The sequence below is a fragment of the Arachis hypogaea genome, chromosome 7 (genome assembly GCF_003086295.3).
Source record: "Arachis hypogaea cultivar Tifrunner chromosome 7, arahy.Tifrunner.gnm2.J5K5, whole genome shotgun sequence".
Taxonomy (NCBI): Eukaryota; Viridiplantae; Streptophyta; class Magnoliopsida; order Fabales; family Fabaceae; genus Arachis; species Arachis hypogaea.
This window is the reverse complement of record NC_092042.1, coordinates 56,576,211-56,600,857: the sequence shown is the minus strand read 5'-3', so window position 1 is coordinate 56,600,857 and position 24,647 is coordinate 56,576,211. Positions and strand designations below refer to the sequence as shown.

At 38.2% G+C, this 24,647-nt stretch overlaps 1 protein-coding gene across 2 annotated transcripts; it reads right to left on the bottom strand.

The window, feature by feature from the left end:
- Window positions 1-3,019: 3,019 nt before the first annotated feature.
- Window positions 3,020-8,379, bottom strand: LOC112703153 (V-type proton ATPase 16 kDa proteolipid subunit). 2 transcript variants are annotated; one of them, XM_025754483.2, is made up of 3 exons: window positions 8,052-8,379; window positions 7,615-7,900; window positions 3,020-3,392 (listed from the first exon to the last, which is right to left on the bottom strand). In XM_025754483.2, the coding sequence occupies exons 1-3, from the start codon at window positions 8,125-8,127 to the stop codon at window positions 3,260-3,262; spliced, it is 495 nt and encodes a 164-aa protein (XP_025610268.1). In that variant the 5' UTR covers window positions 8,128-8,379; the 3' UTR covers window positions 3,020-3,259. The 2 variants fall into 2 exon arrangements, with proteins under 2 accessions (XP_025610268.1, XP_025610269.1); XM_025754484.3 differs by lacking the exon at window positions 3,020-3,392 and adding an exon at window positions 5,513-6,053 and having other exon boundaries at window positions 8,052-8,367.
- Window positions 8,380-24,647: the final 16,268 nt, after the last annotated feature.

The window sequence follows — 24,647 nt, the reverse complement described above, 5'->3', positions numbered from 1 at the left end:
GCTTCATCCGATGATGTCTCACCCTCCTCTAACTCCCCTTCGGCAAATTCTCCTTTTCCTATTATTTCTAGTAACCCTATGTCACAACCCCAAATTGCTTTACCAGACACAACTAACTCCTTCACTATCACGCCTTCATCAATCAACTCCAACAATCTATCACCACTTGCACCTATCCTTGCCCCTTCTCAGCAACCTATTCAGGCCTCTCCTACACCTCCTCAACCCCAACATTCCATGCTCACATGGTCAAAGAATGGTATTTTTAAAACCAAAATATATCAAGCTAAGCTCACCCCTTTTTTGGAGCCAAAGAATTACAAAGAGGCTCTCACCATACCTCATTGAAAGCAAGCAATGAATGAAGACTATAGAGCTCTTATGCGAACCAGAACCTAGAGTTTGGTACCGTTGCCAGAGGGAAAAGAACCGCTTAGGTGTCGATGGGTGTTTCGAGTTAAGTACAACTCGGATGGCTCTTTACAGAAGTACAAAGCCCGCTCAGTTGCTCAGGGCTTTAGTCAGTGACCTAGGATGGATTTCAAAGAGAATTTTAGCCCTGTCATTCACCCTACATCAATTCGAATGGTGTTATCTCTTGCTGTCTCCAAAGGGTGGAATATTCGGCAATTGGATGTGAACAACATCTTCCTTAATGGTGATCTCTTTGAGAAAGTTTATATTAAACAACCCCCTGGTTACGAAGAAAATTCGACTTTAGTTTGCAAACTATCCGATAGGGACTCAAACAAGCTCCTCAAGTTTGGTACACAAAGGTCTCTAGGGTACTACAATAGCATGTGTTTACTACCACAAAGGCTGATACATCCCTGTTTACAAAACTCTTTATTGGACATTTGACTTATGTGCTCATATACGTTGATGGCATCATTGTTATTGGCAGCTCAAATCAGTGTATCGCTGAGGTAATTACTCAACTCAGCTATCATTTTTCCTTGAAAGACATGGAGAACCTGCATTATTTTCTTGGAATAGAAGTATCACACACTACTGATGGCAGTCTTCTGTTATCTCAAACTAAATATGTCAATGACATCTTAAGGAAAGCCAATATGGTTGGCTGCAAGCCATATGCGACTCCAATCCCTTCCTCTCTGAAACTTAGCAAAATTGGCAATCCTCCCTTCGGTGATCCAACCCAGTATCGTGTAGTTGTTGGGAGTCTTCGGTTCCTCACAAGCATGCGATCAGAATTACCTTATTGCATAAATCGAGTGTGTCAATTCATGCAGTAGCCCTTTGAAGCACATTGGAAGGTGGTTAAGTGCATTCTGCGGAACATCAGTGGCATTGCTAGCTTTGGTTTGTGGATTCAACCAGCTAAAGAGCTCACTCTCACAATTTATACCGATTCTAATTAGGGGTTTGATCCTGATGATCAGAAATCAACCAACGGTTACTGTGTATTTCTGGGATCCAATTTAATTTTCTAGTCTTCAAAGAAACAGCATGCAGTCTCTCGATCGAGCACAGAGGCCGAACATCGGGGTGTGGCTGATGTAGTTATAGAAGCAGTCTCCATTCAGAATTTGCTACATACTATTCATGCCCCAGTGACCAAACTGCTTGTGTTTTACTGTGATAATCTCAGTGCGGTTATGTTAGCTGCGAATCCAGTTTTGCACTCCAAATATAATCATGTTGAGTTAGACATTCATTTTGCTAGGGCTGATGTCATGAAAGGTCGAATTCAGGTTGTTTATGTCCTTGCTGTGTAGCAGATTGCAGATATTTTCACGAAACCCATTTCCTCTTCCTTGTTCAGTGAATTTCGAAGCAAACTCAGGATTGTTGACAAAACAACCCTTCGTTGTGGGGGAATATAATGAAGGAGATAAAGGAAGTTAGCTTATTGTTAGGATTACTAATAGTTTGTTCGTGAGTTTGTTATATCCTAGTCAGCATTCCCTATAACTATATATTATAAGATACACATGTAATTACCCTAATTAAGTTTGTTAACAATTCATTCCTAACGCACTTCCAAAATCTTACTCTTTCCCTATTCTCTTTATCTCTCTCTGGCCTGATACCTATATCCTTAAAAATGGGGTGCGGTTAGACATGAGATTTTTTTCCCGATAGCATGGAGCTTTGATTTTGAAATTAGGAGAAATGGTAAGGTTTACAATTGATGAGAAGTGAATTTTTTGTTTGTCACAGTAGGAGAAAAAGGAGGTGATAGTGGTGCTTTGTGTCAGAATGAGGTCGGTGCCTTCCAGGAAGAAAATGATTGTACAAAGTAGCTCAGTTTTCTACCCAGATTTCGGCAAATGATTATGAGCTCACGCGCTGTGACTTTCGGTGTCGCAGTTTACAGGCAGGTGTTGATTTTAGAGGACATGACAATGGACAATGACTAGAGACAATCCTAGAATTGGTCATCATCCACTTGTTTCTGCAACACTGACCTTGAAATCTACTTTGAGATAGAGATAAAGAGAGACTGAAAGTTTAGTTTAAAATTGAAAACTATAGATTTCTTATTACGCAAAGAAAATCGACATCAAAGTTAGCTTTCAATCTAAAATATGTTAGGATATAAATATGTATTAAAAATAAATTAAATCATATATATATATTGATAATTAATTTTAATAGCTAATTTTACTATACAAATAAATTATTCGCCAGCTTTGATTTTTTTTTCTTTTTTTTTTTTTTTTGCGTCTAGTGTAGGAAGCAACCAATGGATTTGAATCCCTTGTCCCCTTGCATATGTGCTGTGATGATTGCACACGACTCCCTATGCATCTCTTTTCATTCATTTATTATTTGATTTTCTTTTTCCAAATTAGATAGCAAAATGAATTCCCGCCCATCCCATAACAAAACCTCTATAAAAGCTTCTCTCTCCACCAGTCCACCCACAACTCACTTGTGGGGCTTCTGTGAACATGAAAATGGTTTGCCGCCTAGACACAAACTACGGACACGTGCCTTTGTCATGGCTTTGCTATAACTTGACTATATTTTAGAAGATAGTTGAACCAATGACTTGCAAAACAAAAAATAAAGTATCATATCATTAATTAAGCAAACATCCAAATGAATCATCCGCAGGAGAATACATCATCACAAAACTAATATTTCTGATACAATATTTGGGGTTCTAAATAAAATGAAATAATAGAACTCTACTCAAATGAAACTGTTCCAACTTCCAATCCAAAAAGAAGCCAGACTCTAAAATTTTAAGTGACTACTAGCAGCAATGACTAATTTGGTTTATGATGTTTCACTCAGCACGGGATTGGCCTGCTCTGGATGAGAGGATGATACCGACGATAAGGCCATAGAGAGCAAGAGCTTCAGCAAAAATCAATATCAGAATCATTCCGACAAACAACTTCGGCTGCTGAGCATTAGCCCTGAAAAAGTCGGAGTAAGTGAGTAACCTTAGTCGGCGTCAAAGGATTCTCTAATATATTTGCATATATATTCATGCACAACTCTGTTAGATAACCCACGGGTGGTGTAGCCGATTGCAGCCAACTAGTGAAAAAAAGAAATCTATTAAGGGAAAAAAAAACAGCACCACAACTCAAGAGTAGGGGTGGAAAAAGGCCAGGCGGCCTGCCAGGGCCTGCAGCCTGGCCTATGTTTGGCCTGGCCTGTTATAAAATAGGTACAGGCCTAGGTTCTTTTAAAAGCCTTAATACATTAATAGACCAAGTCCAAACTTACTAATTAGCCTTATAGGCCTGTCAGACCTGTCTGAGCCTGTTAAAATATAATTAAATATATAAATAATTATTTATTATTAAAAAATTATGAGATATTTTTTTAAATTTATTATATTTTATTATAAAGAGTAAAGTATTGTTTTTGTCCCCAACGTTTGGGGTAAATCTCAAAATTGTCCCTAACGTTTCAATCGTCCTATTTACATCCCTAACGTTTTAAAATTGACTCAATGTTGTCCTGCCGTTAGGGATCCGTTAATAAAATTAACGGCGGGACAAAATTGAGACGATTTTGAAACGTTAGGGACGTAAATATGACTAAAACGTTAGGGACAAAAACGATACATAGAAATAAATTTTAATTTTATTCTTCAATAATATCAATTTTTTATTATACATAGTATTCAATTAACTCCGCCTATGTTACACTTGCGGTACATAGCCGGTCCCAAGCCCGGATAAAGGAGGAGGGTTGTGTTAGGTCTTCGGCAACCAACGTAAAAATATAGCCGAACCCCCCATGACAGTATTCAATTATTTTTAATCATATTTACACTTAATCACCTTATTTTCATTCTAAATAAATTAATTTTTTTTATAATTTTACGCTTAAAGTAATATAATTTTTTATAAATAAATAAATTTTATACTTTCATTCTAAATAAATAATGTAATTTTACTTTCATTACTTAATCACATTACTTATATTTTTTTATAGTTTTACACTTTCATTCTAATCACATTACATTATTTATTTAGAATAAAAGTGTAAAATTTATTTATTTATAAAAAATACATTACTTTAAGTGTAAAATTAAAAAAATAAATTTATTTAGAATGAAAATAAGGTGATTAAGTGTAAATATGATTAAAAATAATTGAATACTATGTACAGTAACAAATTGATATTATTGAAAAATAAAATTAAAATTTATTTCTATGTATCATTTTTGTCCCCAACGTTTTAGTCCTATTTACGTCCCTAACGTTTCAAAATTGTCTCAGTTTTGTCCCACCGTTAATTTTATTAACGGATCCCTAACGGCAGGACAACATTGAGTCAATTTTAAAACGTTAGGGACGTAAATAGGACGATTGAAACGTTAGGGACAATTTTGAGATTTACCCCAAACGTTGGGGACAAAAACAATACTTTACTCTATTATAAATATTTTTGTATATTTTAAATATGTTAAAAGTTTAAATTTTTTTATAAATATTAAATATATGACATATTACATATAACTATTTTTATTAAAAATAATTTTTTTAAATAATATTTTTATTTTTGTAAAAAAAAAAATTTATCAGGCCTTTTAACAGACTTTAGGTCAGGCCAAACTGAATAATAGGCCAGGCCTAGTACTTTATAAAGAGTCTATAACAAGCTGCAGGACAGGCTCAGGCCAATCAACTGTATGACAGGCCAGGCCTGTTAAAAGCAAAGCCTGGCCTGACTTGGCCTGTTTCCACCCCTACTCAGGAGTCACCCTAATTTTCCGAAATATGAAAAAATCCACAAAAAACAAAAACAAACATATGAAACGTAACAAAAAAAAACATCCAAAATTATTGTAAAAAATTATCAAAAACTCTTTCAATTATGGTAAAGAACAACGCATTACTTTCGGATATAGAAACATCTAAAACCTAACAAAAGAGAGATATCTAAAATCATTTTACAAAATTAAAAACCTAACAAAAAGAGACATCCAAAATTATTGAAAAAAATCTGAAAACTAAGAAATATCCAAAACATAAGAAAAAGAAACATCTAAAACATATAACAAAAAAAACCACAAAAAAATCCAAAACTCTTTCAATTATGGTAAAGAAGAACGCATCATTTTTGAAAATAAAAATATCCAAAATCTAACAAAAAAGAGATATCTAAATTCATTTTAAAAAATCTAAAACCTAACAAAATGCGACCTTCAACATTATTGGAAAAAGAACATCTGAAAACTAAAAAAAGAAACCTCAAAACTATTTAAAAAATATCCAAAATCTAAAAAGAAGAAACATCCGAAACATATAAAACAGATATATTCGAAAACTACAGAAAAGAAACATCCCAAATTAGAAAAAAGAATCTTCTAAAACCTACAAGAAGAACGCGACGAGAGGTGTTGCATGGAGAGGTGCAGTGTCGCGGCGATCAGGGTTCGATGGAGAGGGGCCCAACGCCGCGGAGAGAAGAGTTGGGGGGGAGGACGCGGCAACGCGCGAGTGACAATGGACCTTGAGGGCCCTCAAGGGAGGTCACGGCGTAGCAAGGAGAGGAATTGGAGGGCGAGGTCGCGCCAGGGGGTTGAGGTTGGATGGCACATGTTTCTGAACCTAATCCTAGTTTTTTGGAAATTCAAAATTAGATCTTTTGAAAAGTTGTTCAAGTTTGTTGCACATAGAATTGGTTACCTATACTTTCTCATTCATGTATGCTATGGTAAGTTTAACAGACAAGCAGCATGCATTGGAGACTTGCACACATTGGGATTATGAAAGAAAAAAAATGGACAGGACTCAATAAGTGAAGAAGCTATACGTGGACACATCAATATTTACCATTCAAATGACAACCATTGGATAAACCAGTGAAATGATGCAACAATATTCATCTAGTTATACTAAGCTCATTGGACTAACAAAAGTTCACCTTTTCTGCCTAACTAATATTGACGGAAACAAGACCCAAGAAATTTCTTAAAATCAAGAACTTGTACAGCAGCACTGGAAGCAATTCATCGAAAAGAAAATATGCAAAAAAAGCTTTAAAGAACAAAATAAAGACAACATATGATCATCAGAAATTTGATATAAATAAAAATAGGAACAGGGAAATTCACAGCATAATGCAGCATGAACGTCCACATGAAACATTCAAGCGTATGTTATGCTTATTTAGACAACATTAGCATTCAGCAATCACTGAATAACCAAAGTAATGCTCAAGAGTAAGCATGTACAGAAATGACTTTTCACAATCCATACAAGCTTAGAGAAATATATAACTTAACTCAATGATGAAAAGCACAAAAAGTTTGTCACTTTAAAACATGCTTTAAAACATTTTAGATTAAAACCTGACAAACTTTCAGTTCACTCATTGCCTTTACCATAACAATAACAGCAAAGAGCCAAACACTTTCAGACAAGCAATATGAAGTTAAAAGAGTTGGAGTAGTAAAATAAATTACTGTATAATTCTTGATATCATGGTAAGAGAAGGGATTGATTACATGAATTTGTGCGAGTGACCCAAAATAAGAAGATTTAAGGCATCTAACGAGAAGAAAAGCCATCAATATTGGTTATATATTAGTTTGGTTTTAATGTTTCTATTAAGAATAATATCTCAAATCAGTCCCGAAAGAAATTTTAGTCAGTCCTCAACAAATTTTAGTCACTAAATCAATCCTTAACATTTTATTTTGTTAGACATATCAAACCTCATGTCAAAATTTGGTAAAAAAATTAGACATATCTATCTCTGTCATTATTTAATAAAAGACAAAAGTCACTGGAATATTAGTTTGGGGTTGATTTGGTGATTAAAATTAGTTGACCACTAAAGTATCCGACTAAAATTTTGAGAGATTGATCTTTGGGGTATTACTCTGTTTTTTAACTGCCTTCACCAATTCTTAACTTCCCTCCACATATTCATGGCATCATGGGTTTTATTTTTTCCTTCTGGCTAATGCTGCTATTGGCGATTTAAGAAATATGAAAATTGGACACCAAAGGTAGTTAAAGTGGTCAATCCCCTAACAGATTCAATATTTATTTTACTATTTAATTTCTTAATCCAATCAAAGAAAACGTTTTATTGAAGCAGAGTTCACAGCACAGGCATCAAAACAAATAAGCAACAAAAGGGGATTGTGAAGAAAAAGAGCAAGAATACCTGACGCCAGCATCACCAACAATTCCGATGGCCATGCCAGCGGAGAGACCGGCGAGGCCACAGGCGAGGCCGGAGGACAGGTGGGCGTAACCGTCGAAGAGATAGTAAGACTTAGCCTTAGGGTTAATGCCAGTGCTGATGATAACGGCAATGATGAGGCCATAAATACCAAGCACGCCAGCCATCACAACTGGCACTATCGACTTCATCACAAGCTCAGGCCTCATCACTCCCATCGACGCCACTCCCACTCCACTCTTCGCCGTTCCGTACGCCGCTCCCATACCTGCTAACCCATCCCCACCCAACAATAAATAAATAAAATCATCTCTCGTTTCATTTTTAGTAATAATAATAACAATAATTAGAAAGAAATTCCAGACGATGTTCGTGTATTTTTCATTTTTGAGCGATAAAAGAGAAAGAGAGATACTGACAGGAGAAGACGAGGGCAGCAGCAGCACCGAGGAAGCCGAAGAAAGGAGCAGTTTCGTCGCCGCTGAAGCCTGCCATCTTTGATTTCGATCACTTACTTACAGTGGCACCCGTCTTGTCTTCTCTTTTGGTTTTGAAAGATGAGATGGGAAAGATTGTAGTGGATGATGCTAGGGTGCTAAGAACATAATCTCGGTCTTGTGTGGAGAGATCAGATCTAAAACAAAGTTATTATTGAAGTGCGAAAATGTTATTACCGTAAGAAAAAGGAAAATTAAGTCCTGAACTTTTTTTCCCTTGCGGATATTTTTGTTCTCCAAAAATGAAAATGAAAAATATATTCATATTTCTAATTTTTTTAAAATGCGGACAAATTTATTTTTTTATTGAATTTATTTTGTTGGACCCGATAAAAAATTTTAACGTGGTAAATGTGGAGTTGGCTCGTTCGTTACGGGATGACACGTGGCTTTAAATTTTTGGAAATAGAACATATTAATCTCCACGCACTAATACGACACCGTTTTACCACCTCTCCTCCAAACACACTTTAATTCTTTTATGCAATACTTAGAAGATCCATACTTGAGTTACAGAATTACTGAAAACCCTAAACAAGCAAACGATCAAACTCCTTCATCTCTGTTTCTCCCTCCAAAAATTACAATACTTAAAAGAGCAATTGATGCGGGGTTGAAGTTGTTGTCGGAGGCTAAGAAGAAGGTTGCAATGAGACCGTGGTTGCTATCTTCGTCAGAAGGTAAGATCGCCTTGCTTAGCGATGAAGTTTTGGTTATTCATGTGTGAACTAGTTGTGAAGGCATTGTGTGTGCATATTTACAGTGTGGGTAATAATGGTGGAATGAACTATAAAAATCGTATTTAAAATGGCGTGTGTAGGATTAGAAGGAGGGATTGTGCTAGGACAATGGTGTTTCATTCATAATTTGTGTTTCTGCTTTTGGACTTATACATAGTTGTTCATGGATTAATTTCAAATGGTTGATATTTTTGTGGTGTCGATTTTTCACCATGGAGGTAACTTTGTCAGAGCAAGTGATGAATCCCTGATTTATCAGAATGGAAAGAAAGAGAGGTTTCCTAAGATGGACTTGGACTTTGTGAATTTCAGAGACCTTGTGACATTATTGGGCTTAGGATACCAGTCATACAAGGCAGTATGCTGGTATGATCCAACAAGCGCCGACATTGAGTCTGGGCTGAACATATTAACTGGGAATGCAGGGATCAATGCAATGCAAGAGAACATGATGAAGAACCAACAGAAATCTGAGTTCCATAAATACTTTAACCACCCTGTTGATGATCCCGAGGTTGTTGATGATGATGCCCAGGACAGAGATGCTACAGTGGAGATAGATGGAATTTTAGAGTAACTGAAGACATCCTCTTCCTCAGATGACGGGTATAAGAGCACGAAAGACATGTTGTATAAACCTCTACCAGCTAGAATTGAGAGTGACAGTACTGAAGCTGACAGTAATGGTGGGGTTGCTGGTAACAAGAGAAAAAAAGTATGAAAGGTAAAAAGAAGGTAGTGACTCCGAAAAAGCCAGTTACAAATAAGTAAGGATTAAAGGAAAAAGCTAAGGTTGGAAAGAAGAAGATGCAATATGGGACGAAGGTGAATGCAAGAGGAAAAGGCAGTAGGAATGTGAATGCTGAAACAAGTGGTGAAGGTGGGGTTCAGGGGCCTGATGTGCAGCCCGAGAATGCAGTGGCAGGTAAATTCTATGTCAGTGAAGTCCCAACAAAGATGGAGGAAATCATATTTGAGTATGAGTCTAAGTATTTGCATACTCCCATATCATCTGATGATGAAGGCAGATGTAATAAATTTCCTGAGTTTGATGATGATTATGCTCATGGTGAGGGCAGATTTGAGTTAGGAACTAGGTTTGCGACTATTGATAGGTTTAAGGAGGTAGTAAAAAAATTCATTCATTGCTGAGGGGCGGGAACTGAAGTGGATCAAAATTGACAAGGAGAGAGTCAGAGTGGGTTGCAAGGATGAGGAGTGTTCTTTTTGGTTCATTTGTCATACAACAAAACTTTGCAATGCTATTAAGTCAAGACGTACCAGTAATAAGAACACACTTAAGCAAGGAATTTGGGCAATAATGCAGCTGATCAGCATTGAATTAGCAAAAAAATTGAGAAGTGGATGTCAACCCAACCACACATGAACACAAAGGAGGCAACGAAATTCCTTAAAGAGGAATTTTCATTATGTCCCCACCCTAAGATGGTTTATAGAGTAGTAAAAGAGGCCAGGGATAAGATCATGGGCAACAAAAGAGAACAATACAAGAAGACAAGGGATTGTTGTGAGCAAATTCTGAGTAGCAATCCAAGTTCATCAACCATGTCGGAGCTCATGCCAATTCCAGAGGCTCCCCTTGTATTTGATAAATTATACATATCCTTAGATGCCTGTAAGCAATGATTCAAAAATGGGTGTCAGCCTTTGTTGCATTTGGATGGTTACTTTTTGAAAACATATTATGGGGGTTGGCTTCTAGCAGCAGTTGCACAGGACGCAAACAACCAATTTTATGTTGTTGCATATGGGGTTGTCAGGGCTGAGATCAAGGATGCCTGAAAGTGGTTATTGACCAATCTTCAAGGAGACATAGGAGACGATGAAAACCATGGTTGGAACTTCATATCGGACCAGCAAAAGGTAAAATTTAATCTTAGTTATGAATGTATTTAAATTCAAATGTGATAATTTTGTTTTGGATTTTCATTCCTTTATGAAACTGTTTCTTGCCCATGTTCAATGCAGGGTTTACTGCCTGCACTAAAGGAGGTCATGCCACATGCAAAGCTACGCAATTGCGTCATGCACATGTGAAAATTTTTTATAAACCGCTTCAAGGACTTGTACATCAGAGAGGTTGTATGGGAGTGTGCTAGATACACTACTGTCGCTGAATTCAAGGAATGCATGGAGAAGTTGAAGGTAGTTAACCAAGGTGCTTGGGAATACCTTAGTAAATTTGAGCCAGAAACATGGGTAAAGACTTACTTCTCCCATAGGTTAAAAGTAGATAACCTCACAAATAACATGTGTGAGGTTTTAATGCTAAGATCATAAACTACCGATGCAAGCCCATCCTAACCATCTGTGAAGAAATCAGGTGTTACCTGATGAGAAGAATGGTGAATCACAAGCGAGTACTCGACAACCACCCTGGAAAGCTAGCACCAGTTCAGAAAAAGAGGATGGGGAGGTTATTAAATATTAGCACCAAGTGGACAATTGAATTGGTTGGTGACAATGAACGGAAGAGGTTTGAGATGAGCCGCAAAGCAATTGAATTGGACGGCCAAAGGTTCATAATAGGCAGAAAGATCCTGCTGAGCCATTCATGTAAGAGAGAAAATTGAAGAAGTCGTTCACTGTATCTTGTAGCAATTGTGGTGAAAAGGGGTCACAACTACAAAACTTATAAGAGAGCTCCTTCCAACCCCAATTGGAAGTCAAAGTCAAAGCGTCCTAAGAAGAAAGGAGCTAGCACCTCGCAGTCACTAGTGGTGCTTCCTTTGTCACAATCAGCTCCCCCACCAGAGGTAAGATCACCTCTTACACACCTTACAAGCCTAGCAAGTTGTCTTAGTAAATTGGTCAGGGACTATTCTGTCTAAGTACTATACTGGTGAGGGACTATTCTGTCTTAGTAAACAATTCTTTAGGGATCAATCTGTCTTAGTACACTATTTGTCAAGGACTATTTTGTCTAAGTATTAAACTGTTAATCTGTTACACTACTATGTCCAGGATGCCTCCAACAGCCTATCCGGCAGCTCATCAAGCTTGCAACAACACCCCACTGTAATAATGCATTTCTTTGTCATTGTAATTAGGTTGATATATACATTGGTTAAATCATGTGTGATGTGTTTTGTGTTGCTTTGGTTTGCTTCCGATTCCAGGTTGTGAATGCAGCTGGCCCAAGTCCTCCAAATGTTGCACCAGGTCCAACAAGAGTGACAACATCCACACTTGCAATAGCACCACCAAGGCCAACAATTACTCAAGCCAGGGCACCGGCCCCAACTTCAAACCGTCCATTTAAACTTCTAGGAAAAGCTCCTTCATCCATGGTCAATGACACAACTCACCCAAAACAGTTAAAAGTTCAGACCAAAACAGAAGATTTTCAGGCTACCAGCTCCTCTTGCTCCAAGACCAATCTCACCTAACACACAACACACAACAACCAGCACCAATTTAGAAACTTCCCCAACGACCAACTCCATCTAACACAAAACCTACTGCACATAATTAGGAGGCTCCACCACCAACTTTACCAGCTGCATCAACATCCAAGGATTCAAAAGATTGAAGATTTCACCCATTATGTTATTTTGGGATAACTTTGTGCTGTTGTAATAGTTAATGACAAATACTAGATACAATTTTCTTTTTTTGTTACATGCTTTTTGATTATCGGTTGTGGGTCAAGTGAAAACTTGTTAATGGATGCATGCCATATATGTCTGTACATTATTGGCAAACTGGTTTCCTTTTTTTGTAACAGTTCTAAGCATGGATGTCTTCTTTGATAGCTTTAATGTTAGTTATGCAATGCTAGATTACCTATTATTTTTCCAACTTTAATTTTATACATACATTGCAACATACATACAGGGTATTGAAATCATTTATACAAAGAACATGTTGATTTTTTTTTTGCAACAAATCAACACATTTATTATTTGTCTTCATTGATCAATTCGTACAACTTAAAAAAGCAACACTCAAGATAATGAAAATAACACATACACCATCCTATTGAGTTTTTTTCATCTCTAAAGCTACTATCCTCTTCTCCAAGCATGTGATCCTGATTTCCGTGTCCTGCTTCCCGTGATGCTCTTCAACATCCCCAATTTCCTTCTCTCCTAGATATCTTGTTTCAGCCATCCCAAGTCTTGCATTGTGGTCATCAAGCCACAAAAAATAACTTGCAATATGGTTGTCTTATCTACAGAAAATCAGTCCACATAACTTAGAAAAAATCTTGTATTTGAGGATAAGCCCTAACCCAAATACAGGGACACATTCCACATAGTTGCTTCCCATACCTTATAAAAGGGACACCACAGAAATAATCTGTTAGGATTTCTTCGCGTCTTCGACATGAACAGGATTGCATTTTCTCCACATAAGCACTTTGGTGAGATGCCATGGCACAAAGTCCTTCTCGTTAGGAACCGAGCTTGCAGCGAACTGGACTTCTCTTTCTCCACCTCTACTTCTTCTCGATCTTGATAACACTTTATCAGATGCCATGGCATGAAGTCTTTCCTTTCTTCGTTCACCCACTAAGCCCACTTCACCATTTCTGTGCAGTCGAAGAATTAGGGCTCAACAATTTGAAAGATTGGGGGAGGTGGTGAAACAGCGTCGTATTAGTGCGTGGGGACTAATATGTCCTGTTTCCAAAAGTTTAAAGCCACGTGTCATCTCGTAACAGACAGGTCAGCTCCACGTTTGCCACGTCAAAGTTTTCCATCGGATCCAACAGAGTTAATTCAATGGAAGGATAAATTTGTCCACATTTTAGAGGACTCAAGGACATGAATGTATTTTTCATTTCTCGAGGACGAAAATGCCTGATAAACCCCTATTTTATGATTCATCTTGTGCTTAAATTGAGTGTTTTTATCAACTCTTTACCCACTTATTCATATGAATTTGCATGGTTTTACAATTCCTTCCTTATGATATGACATATGAGAAAACATGTTTCCTATACTTTAAAAGTATTAAATTTAATTATCCTTTATTACCATTCGATGCCATGATTTGTGTGTTGAGTACTTTCAAGTTTTATAGGGCAGGAATGACTCAAAGGATGGAAAGGAAACATACAAAAATGGAAGGAAAGCACAAAATGGAGTTATTGAAGAAACTGGCAGCGACGTGTCCGCGTGGACGACGCGAACGCGTGCTTTGCGAAAAGTGGCATTTGCACGAACGCGTGCATGGCGCGAACACGTGGCTCATGCAAAACACAAATGACGCGGACGCGTGACTGACGCGACCGCGTGGAAGAGCAACACTCTAGATGACGCGACCGCGTGACCCACGCAGACGTGTGACGTGCGCGATCTGCAGAAATTGCAGAAGTCGGCCCCAGCAACTGCTAGACCCTTTTTGGTCCAGATCCAAGCCCAGAGAACACAGATTAAAGGGTATAAATTGGGGAATTCATCCATTTCATCAAAAAAAGGAGGATACAACATACATTCATACATAGCTTTAGGATTTAGATGTAGTTTTTAGAGAGGAGGTTCTCTCCTCTCTCTTAGGAATTAGGATTAGGATTTAGGATTTATCTTATTGGGATTATTTCTTCTTCATTACAGGTTCAATGTTCCTTTTATTTATTTTCTCAATTTAACTTATAAATTTTTCCCATGTTGGATGTGATTTCTTTTATTAATAATTGAGGTATTTCAGACATATGATTTTTATTTAGTTTCTTATATTCTTGGCTTTGGTTGAGTCATTGGAGACACTTGAGTTATCAAACTCATTGTTGATTGAAAATTGGAATTCTTCAAGAATTAATTCGAGTTTCAATAATTATAGCCTTTCCCAAGGAAAAACTAGGACCTGAGGGATCAAATCAATTCATCCACTTAACTTACCTTCATAGTTAGAGGTTAACAAAGTGGGAGAAAAATCCAATTCTCATCACAATTGATAAGGATAACTAGGATAGGACTTCCAGTTCTCATACCTTGCCAAGAGCTTTATTAGTTATTATTTTAACTACTTGTTATTTTACATTACTTGTTCAACCCTTTTGAAAACCCCAAAATATACCTTTGCATAACCAATAATAAGAACACCTCCCTGCAATTCCTTGAGAAGACAACCCGAGGTTTAAATACTTCGGTTATCAATTTCAAAGGGGTTTGTTACTTGTGACAACCAAAACTTTTGTACGAAAGGATTTTCTGTTGGTTTAGAAGCTATACTTACAACTCGCTTATATTTTTGTGAATTTCTTTACCGACAGGAAATTCGATCGTCAAAATAGCGCCGTTGCCAGGGAATTGCAAACGTGTGCCTTATTATTGGTTATTGTAAATATTTTTCTTTACTTGTTTATTTGTTTTTGTTTTTCCTTCTTATTTCTAACAGCTACTATGAGTTCTCACCCTTCTCGCTTTGAGTTTAGTTCTAATTTTGTTGAAAGGAATGGAAGCTATAGCAGGAATATGCATCACGGTCAAAGCAATCAAAGATGGATGGAGCCAAGCAGATCTGATCAACCCTTTAGGCAACAACACCTTCCAAGATATCATGGACAAGGACCATTCTACAATGCATACCAAGCTGATAGATATGGTGGACCCCCTTGTAGTTACCAACAAGCCCCACCCTGTGCTCATAGACCATCCTCTCAATATAGCTTCGAACCACCACACTCACAAGCTCCTTTTCACCATTCACCACCGTATGATCCTTATCCGCCCCAATTCCAATCCAATTATTCCCAAGAACCACCACTTCCCTATGTACCATGTCCATATCCATCACCTCAGGAATCACAGGCTCGCTTTGAAGAATTAGTAGATCAATTTCATGCAACCCTTCATCAACTGGAGCAAGCAATAAATCAATTGTCTTCCAGATGTTCGGACACTCAAGGAACTCCCATAGCTCCATGTGGACAATCTAATGAAGAACATAGCATGAAGGAGATACTATAAACTCCAGTAGACAGTACAAAGCATGACTTCGTACTAGAACAAGTAGAGGAAGTTGTCATTATAGAAGAAGAAGAGTTGATTGAAGACTTAGGAGACGCTGAACCTCCAGGGGAATCCAGAGTTGTGGAGAATTCCGTCAAGGATGTTACAATTGATACCAAGGAGGATAGTGCATAACCCCCGAAGCAGGTATCTTATGAAGAATTGGACGGAATAACCTAAGACGCAAGTTTCCTTGGTGATGATAATCACAAGTCAAGTTCTCCTAGTAATGAACTTGCATCCGCAAGTGAATTCTTTGAGACAGAAGAATCTTCCCCGAGTGAATACGAAGATGATGCTGAGGTATATTTTTCTCAACCCCCAACTTATGACTCAAGTGATGAGGAAGACGTCGAAGACTTTGATCAATACATGGTTGAAATTGAAGACGTTTGCAAAGAAATGGAGGAATTCACAGAAGACCACAAGGGAGTAGAGCTTGCAAAACCATTGGAAACACCTATCCCAAGGCCATTACCGCCCAATACAAACTTCAAGTGGGTAAAATCCTTAGCTTTTATCTTTACTTTTCCACTTGAATATGGTTTACTTGAAACAGATGGCCAGCTTAGAGCTCTTTGCGGCTTTAAGAGTAAAAGGAAAATGACTCGCACTCAGAGCTGGTATGAGAGATTCAATGAGGTTTCACACTTCAATTTGAGGTGCAAGGATTGGTATCAAGCTCAATTGTATGGGTCTTAGAAGCTGTTTGGTCACTGCAGTGAGAATTCAGATTGCTCATCACTCGGCTGAAAAAATGTAGATCAAGACAAAAATGGGTGTAAAAGTAAGGTTTGGGATCCTGGAATCTGTTCTGACATTCAACACCCCGGGAGCCTGGAAACCTGTTTGAAACTGCTCAAAGGCTTTACGTGCCTTGTTTGGGACCCCGGAGGATGCTGCCATTCCAAACATTGGTGGAGATTCCTAGATTAATCAAGCACAAGCCACCATAATAGGAAGCTCATCAAATGTCCAACTTAAGGACTTTAACTAAAAGTGCTAGGTGGGAGACAACCCACCATGTGGTATGATCGTTCCTTTTCCATTTTAGTCTATTTTTTTAATTTTGATTGAACCTGAAATTGTTCATAACATTCATTGCATTCTGCATTCTATGTACTGCAAAAAAACCCCATGCGAGCACGTAGGCCACGCGTGGGCGTCGAATGGAAATCGGCGTAAAGATCCAACGCCCAGAATTTTGGGTTAGAATCGTGCGGATGGTGTGCGTTTAGCATAACACGAGGGACGCGAACGCGTCACTTGCACAACACTCATTCCACGCGAAAGCGTGAGCAACACGTCTGCGTCGCGTGAATATTATGGCCCCCTAAATGGAAACAGAGAGTTGCGCTGAAACGACGCTGGAACTGTGCGTCTAGCACAATTTACAACGACGCGTTCACGTGCTCCACGCGTTCGCGTCACTTATCCTCTACCCAACTAACGCGATCACGTCAATCACGCGACCGCGTCAAATCCCTTTCATCCTAATCACGCGATCGTGCGCCCCACGCGTTCGCGTCGATTTGAATTCGCTTAACCCACCTACGCGAAACCTTACCCCTTCGCGTCACCCACTCACCCCTTTCCTTCCTCCTCTACACTCTCTCCTTCCCCCTCACCAACCACCACCACTCCCAGCCGTCCATCACTACCGCGTCGTACCACCTCGCCACCACCGCGACACCCCCTCTCTCTTCCTTCTTCTCTACCCTCACCTCCCTTCCGTCTCACCAAACCCCCCTTCGCCACTGCCCCTACCCAAGCCCCCACCACCGCGTCGCCTCCCATCACCGCGGCAACCACAACCACCACCCACAACCCCTCACCCCACTTTCGCTTTCCTTTCCAACCACCCTTAACCCAAACCCAGCACACCAAACAGCCCCTGCCTAGACCGCCGCGCCACACCGTGTCACCACCACTACCACACTCCCACTATCTCTCCGTTCCCTAATCATTGTTCATACACACACCAGGTTCCACCGAACACCGATTTCTCTATCATTCATAGTTAGTTGCATATTTTTCGGATTCTGTTTAAATTAGGATAGTTAGAGATGCATGATTGTAGTGGACTTTAGGTGGTTAGGTAGCTAGGATGTGGTTAGTGGATTTAGGCCTGATAATTGCACTGTTCTTGATTACCTGTTTTATCTATTTCGCAATTTTGATCTGGCTGTGATAATAATTCCGTTCATATGCCATTCTTTCATGTTTCATGCTGCTATTACACTAATCTTTAATGTTCCTGCTATTTGTGACTCTTTGCAGCACCTTTTTCATCTCATATCAACTATTTTTCTTGCTATTTATTACCTGAAAACATCCAATTTTAGCCGGAATGTTGCCCAATATTCTGTAACTTGTTTTCATGTATTGAGTTTGGACACTTAATATTTTGCATTACTTGATTTCAACCAAACCGATTCATGACTACACGGGCTAGCATTCTTATTCCTTTTGATTCCCTGGTTAATAAATTGCTTTATTGATGATTTCATTTTAATTTTGCAACTCTTGTATCTATCTGAATTGTCATCAATAAACTGATATCTTTGTTTGAATATGAGTTGATTGTTCTCTAAATTTGTGGATTTATTGTTAACTAGGAAACCCATCATCATGCCACTTACTTTAACTTTCTTTTTACTAACTCACTGCTTTCACTTTCTAACTTCATTTTCACCTATTAACCATTTCAACTTTCTGACTTCTCTTTTTACCCGACTATTTTAACTTTTAACTCAGGGCATGATCACTGTTTTTCCTAATTAACATGACTTCCACTTATCATATATTTTGGATTGTGCTTTTCAGACTTTTCCACTTGCATACAATCCAAAATGCACATATATTTAATTAATTTCATGCTTCTCTTGCTCTTTTGCCACTCTGTACTTATATTGTTATTATTCTATTTGCCTACTTATTTTCCTACTTTTATTCTTCCATTATATCCTGGAATTTCTGCTTTTCAGGATGTTTGACCCTCAAAGCAAAGGAAAGGGCAAAGCAACCACTGGCAAAAGGAAAAGAGGCGAATCCTCTATGACCATACTTGGCATCTTGCATGATGATTCCTGGCAGGAGAAGAACTTTACCCCGCAGGAAAAGGTTGATCAGTTAGTTCCTGCAGCTGACCCAGTAAAATTTGCAAATAAATACTGTGAGCTGCGGTACCCAGTTTTGGTCACATTCAGGAACCTATACCTGGAAAGGACACTCAAAATTCTAGAAGAACTCAAGCAATACACTTCAGACCAAATTAAACAGCGAGGCTGGTTCTTCCTGGAGAGAAACTTAACTGAGATCAACTCATCCTGGGTCAGAGAATTCTACTGTAACTACTTTAAGACATCCCTGGATGCAGTACAGCTCAGAGGCAAGCAAATTCTGGTTACTGAGGAAGCAATTAAAGACATCCTCCAACTCCCACCTAAATCAGATCAGCCAGACGGCTACCAAAAGGCTGAGGAGGATATGAGATTCTTGAGATTTGACTGGGATGCAGTAAAACAGGCTATAGCTCTTGATCCTACTGTTACATGGGTCATGGGAAAGAGCACAGTGGTACCTAAGGGAATCAGGCTGATATATCTAAATGATGAGGCTCGACTATGGCAGCAGATTCTGAGTAACTATGTTATGCCGAGCACTCATGAGACAAAGGTGCCAGCTGCTATGATTACCCTCATCTGGTGTGTGATGGAGGGTGATGAGCGGATATTTTATACGCTTTTTGGGGGTAATTTCATGTAGATTTTAGCATGTTTTAATTAGTTTTTAGTATAATATTATTAGTTTTTAGGCAAAAATCATATTACTAGACTTTACAATGAGTTTGTGTGTTTTTCTATGATTTCAGGTATTTTCTGGCTGAAATTGAGGGAGCTGAGCAAAAATCTGAGTTAGGCTGAAAAAGGACTGCTGATGTTGTTGGATCCTGACCTCCCTGCACTCAGAATGGATGTTTTGGAGCTACAGGAGTCCAATTGACGCGCTCTCAATTGGGTTGGAAAGTAGACATCCAGGGCTTTCCAGCAATATATAATAGTCCATACTTTGCGCGAAGATAGACGACGTAAACTGGCGTTCAACGCCAGTTTCATGCTGCTATTTGGCGTCCAGCGCCAGAAACAGGTTATAAGTTGGAGTTCAGCGCCCAAAACACGTCACAACCTGGTGTTCAACTCCAGAAACAGCCCAAGCACGTGAGAAGCTTTAGTCTCAGCCCCAGCACACACCAAGTGGGCCCCAGAAGTGGATTTCTGCACCAATTATCTTAGTTTACTCATATTCTGTAAACCTAGGTTACTAGTTTACTATTTAAACAATTTTTAGAGGATTACTTTGTTCCTCATGACATTTTAGATCTGAAATTTGTACCTTTTGGCAGCATGAGTCTCTAAACTCCATTGTTGGGGGTGAGGAGCTCTGCAGCGTCTCGATGAATTAATACAATTGTTTCTATTTCTCCATTCAAACGTGTGTGTTCCTATCTAAGATGTTCATTCGCGCTTAATTATGAAGAAGGTGATGATCCGTGACACTCATCACCTTCCTCAATCCATAAACGTGTGTCTGACAACCACCTCCATTCTACATCAGATTGAATGAGCTTCTCTTAGATTCTTTAATCAGAATCTTCGTGGTATAAGCTAGATTGATGGCGGCATTCATGAGAATCTGGAAAGTCTAAACCTTGTCCGTGGTATTCCGAGTAGGATTCCGGGATTGAATGACTGTGACGAGCTTCAAACTCCTGAAGGCTGGGCGTTAGTGACAGACGCAAAAGAATCATTGGATTCTATTCCAACCTGATTGAGGACCGACAGATGATTAGCCATACTGTGACAGAGCATTTGGACCATTTTCACTGAGAGGATGGGAAGTAGCCATTGACAACGGTGACACCCTACATACAGCTTGCCATGGAGGGAACTTTGCACTTTTCCATGGATGGAATATTACATTACAGGAATAAATCAGACAAAGCATCTCCAAGACTCCAACATCTTCTCCATTACTGCACAACAAGTAACTATTTCACACTCTTTTATTTTTCTAATAATTCCAGCTGATAATTTTAATTAATATCCTGACTAAGACTAATAAAATAAACATAGCTTGCTTCAAACCAATAATCTCTGTGGGATCGACCCTTACTCACGTAAGGTATTACTTGGACGACCCAGTGCACTTGCTGGTTAGTGGTACGAAGCTGTGTTAAATAGTCCATTAATATTGGCATACATAATTTCGTGCACCAAGTTTTTGGCGCCGTTGCCGGGGATTATTTGAGTTTGAACAACTAAAAGTTTATTTTATTTCTTAGATTAGGAATAATTTATTTTTGTTACTATAAAGTCATTAAATTCTGATAGAATAATTTCTTTTCAAAAAAAAAATTTTCAAAAAAATATTATTTTTCTTTATCAATTTTTAATTTCCTTTCGTGAGTTTAGTGTCTTGTTCAAAGTTTGGTGTTAATTGCATATTTTATATTTTTCTTTATATTTTTGAACTTGTGTTTTTTTTTTGTTCTTCATTGATCTTTAAGTTGTTCTTGTTTATTTTTCTTGTTTGATCTTGAGTTTTTCTTGTTCTGTGTCTTTTCTTGTTTTTCTTGTGCTTTTTCAAGACATTAGTTTTCAAAAATTTATTCTTATCTATAAAAATAATACATCTTTAAAATACGTTACATTTTTAACTCAGTTGGCTAGAGCGTTGGCTTATATTCTTGGCAATTGAGTATCTTCTTTTTAAAATCTTTTCTTCAAAAATAATTTTTTCTTGATTTAATCTTGTGCCAAACTTTAAGTTTGGTGTTTTCTTGTTGATCTTTCTTTAATTTTCGAAAATTTATCTTGGTTTTCTGAAAATTTTAAGTTTGGTGTTCTTTCTTTTATTCTTGGTGTTCTTGTGAATCTTCAAGGTGTTCTTGAGTCTTTCTTGTGTTTTGATCTTAAAATTTTTAAGTTTGGTGTTCCTTGGTATTTTCCCTCCAAAATTTTCGAAAATAAGGAGCATTAGATCTAAAAATTTTAAGTCTTGTGTCTTTTATGTGTTTTTCTCTTTCATCATAAAATTCAAAATTCAAAAAAAAAAAAATCTTTTCTAACTAATTTTAAACTACATTTTCGAAATTTTTATATAAAAATTCAGATTTCAATTTCAAAATTTTTCAATTCTTATTTTTTTAATATATATTTTATTATCTTTTTCAAAAATTTTATCCTAACCACTTTCTCCTTTTCCTCAAATTTTTCGAAAATCTTCAAAAAAAAATAATAATATTTTCAATTTTTTTATTTCGTTTTTACTTGTTCTATTTTTACTTTGTTTTATAAAATAAATTTTTATAAAATAAATAATATCAACATCCATACCATCTCCTTTATTCCATCATGGAACTAAGTGGAAATGAACAGTCTAGGAGGACTCTGGGGTCATATGCTAACCCCACTACTGCTTTATATGGGAGTAGTATCTGTATACCCTCCATTGGAGTTAGTAGCTTTGAGTTGAATCCTCAGCTCATTATCATGGTGCAGCAAAACTGCCAGTATTCCGGTCTTCCACAGGAAGAAACTACAGAGTTTCTGGCACAATTTTTACAAATTGCTGACACAGTATATGATAAGGAGGTAGATCAGGATGTCTACAGATTATTACTGTTTCCATTTGCTGTAAAAGATCAAGCTAAGAGGTGGCTAAATAACCAACCTAAGAACAGCATAAAGACATGGAAACAGCTGTCAGAAAAATTCCTGAATCACTATTTTCCTCCAAAACGGATGACACAGCTAAGGCTGAGCATCCAAGGCTTCAAACAAGGAGATAATGAATCCCTTTATGATGCCTGGGAGAGATACAGAGAGATGCTGAGAAAATGCCCCTCTGAAATATTTTTAGAGTGGGTGCAATTAGACATCTTCTACTATGGGCTTACAAAAAAAGCTCAGATTTCTCTAGATTACTCAGCTGGTGGATCTATACATATGAGAAAAATAATTGAAGAAGCTCAAGAGCTTATTGATACAGTTGCCAGAAATCAGCATCTGTACCTAAGTAGTGAATCTTCCATGAAAGAAGAAGAAGCTAAAACAGTAACTGATGAACTCAGTCCTGTAGATCAGGCTAATGAATTCAATCAGCAATTAGACTTTCTAACTCAGCAGCTGGCCGAATTCAAGAAAATACTACAGGAAACAAGAATGGCTAACAGGAATATGGAAGTACAGTTAAAGCAAACAGAAAAGCAACTGTCAAAACAAATAATAGAAGAATGCCAAGCAATTCAATTAAGAAGTGGGAAAACATTAAATACCTCACTTCAAAGCAGCAGGAAGCCAAGAAATGAACAAATGGCTACTCAAAATCCCTCTAAGGACAATCAGAGCCCAGAAAGGAATAATGCTGGCGTTGAACGCCCAGCCCATGCTCATTCCTGGCGTTCAACGCCAGAAACAAGCATGAATCCGGCGTTGAACGCCCAAAGGGAGCACAGTTCTGGCGTTCAGACGCCAGTAACAAATAAGGAGTTGGCGTCTAACGCCACTCCAGCTTCCACCCCTGGCATTCAAACGCCAGTGGGGGATCAGTCACATACAAGTGCTGATAACAACCCTTCTAAAAAGGCTTCCCAACCCACTTATGTAGGTAATAAACCTGCAGCAGCTAAGGTTGAGGAATATAAAGCCAAAATGCCTTATCCTCAAAAACTCCGCCAAGCGGAACAGGATAAGCAATTTGCTCGCTTTGCAGACTATCTCAGGACTCTTGAAATAAAGATTCTGTTTGCAGAAGCACTTGAGCAAATACCCTCTTATGCTAAGTTCATGAAAGAGATCCTAAGTCATAAGAAGGATTGGAGGGAAACTGAAAAAGTTTACCTCACTGAAGAATGCAGTGCAGTCATTCTGAAAAGCTTACCTGAGAAGCTTAAGGATCTCGGAAGCTTTATGATACCATGCACATTAGAGGGTAATTGCACCAAGCAAGCTCTGTGTGACCTTGGGGAAAGTATCAACCTAATACCTGCATCTATTATCACAAAGCTTGGTTTGACTGAAGAGGTCAAACCAACACGGATATGTCTTCAACTTGCTGATGGCTCCATTAAATATCCATCAGGCGTGATTGAAGACATGATTGTCAAGGTTGGGCTATTTGCCTTTCCTACTGACTTTGTGGTGCTGGAAATGGAGGAGCACAAGAGTGAAACTCTCATTTTAGGAAGACCTTTCCTAGCAACTGGCCGAACCCTCATTGACGTCCAAAAAGGGGAAGTAACCTTGAGAGTCAATGAGGAGGAGTTCAAGTTGAATGTTCTCAAAGCCATGCAACATCCAGACACCCCAAATGACTGCATGAGTGTTGATATCATTGACTCTCTAGTAAGAGAGGTCAATATGGCTGAAAGTCTCGAATCAGAGCTAGAGGACATCTTTAAAGATGTTCAGCCTGATCTGGAGGAATCAGAAAGAATAATAGAACCTCTGAAAATCCCTCAGGAAGAGGAGAAACCTCCTAAACCCGAGCTCAAACCATTACCACCATCCCTGAAATATGCATTTCTGGGAGAAGGTGATACCTTTCCTGTAATCATAAGCTCTACCTTAGAGCCACAGGAAGGGGAAGCACTAATTCAAGTGCTAAGGACACACAAGACAGCTCTTGGGTGGTCCATCAGTGATCTTAAGGGCATTAGCCCAGCCAGATGCATGCACAAAATCCTATTAGAGGGTGATGCTAAGCCAGTGGTCCAACCACAAAGGCGGCTGAAT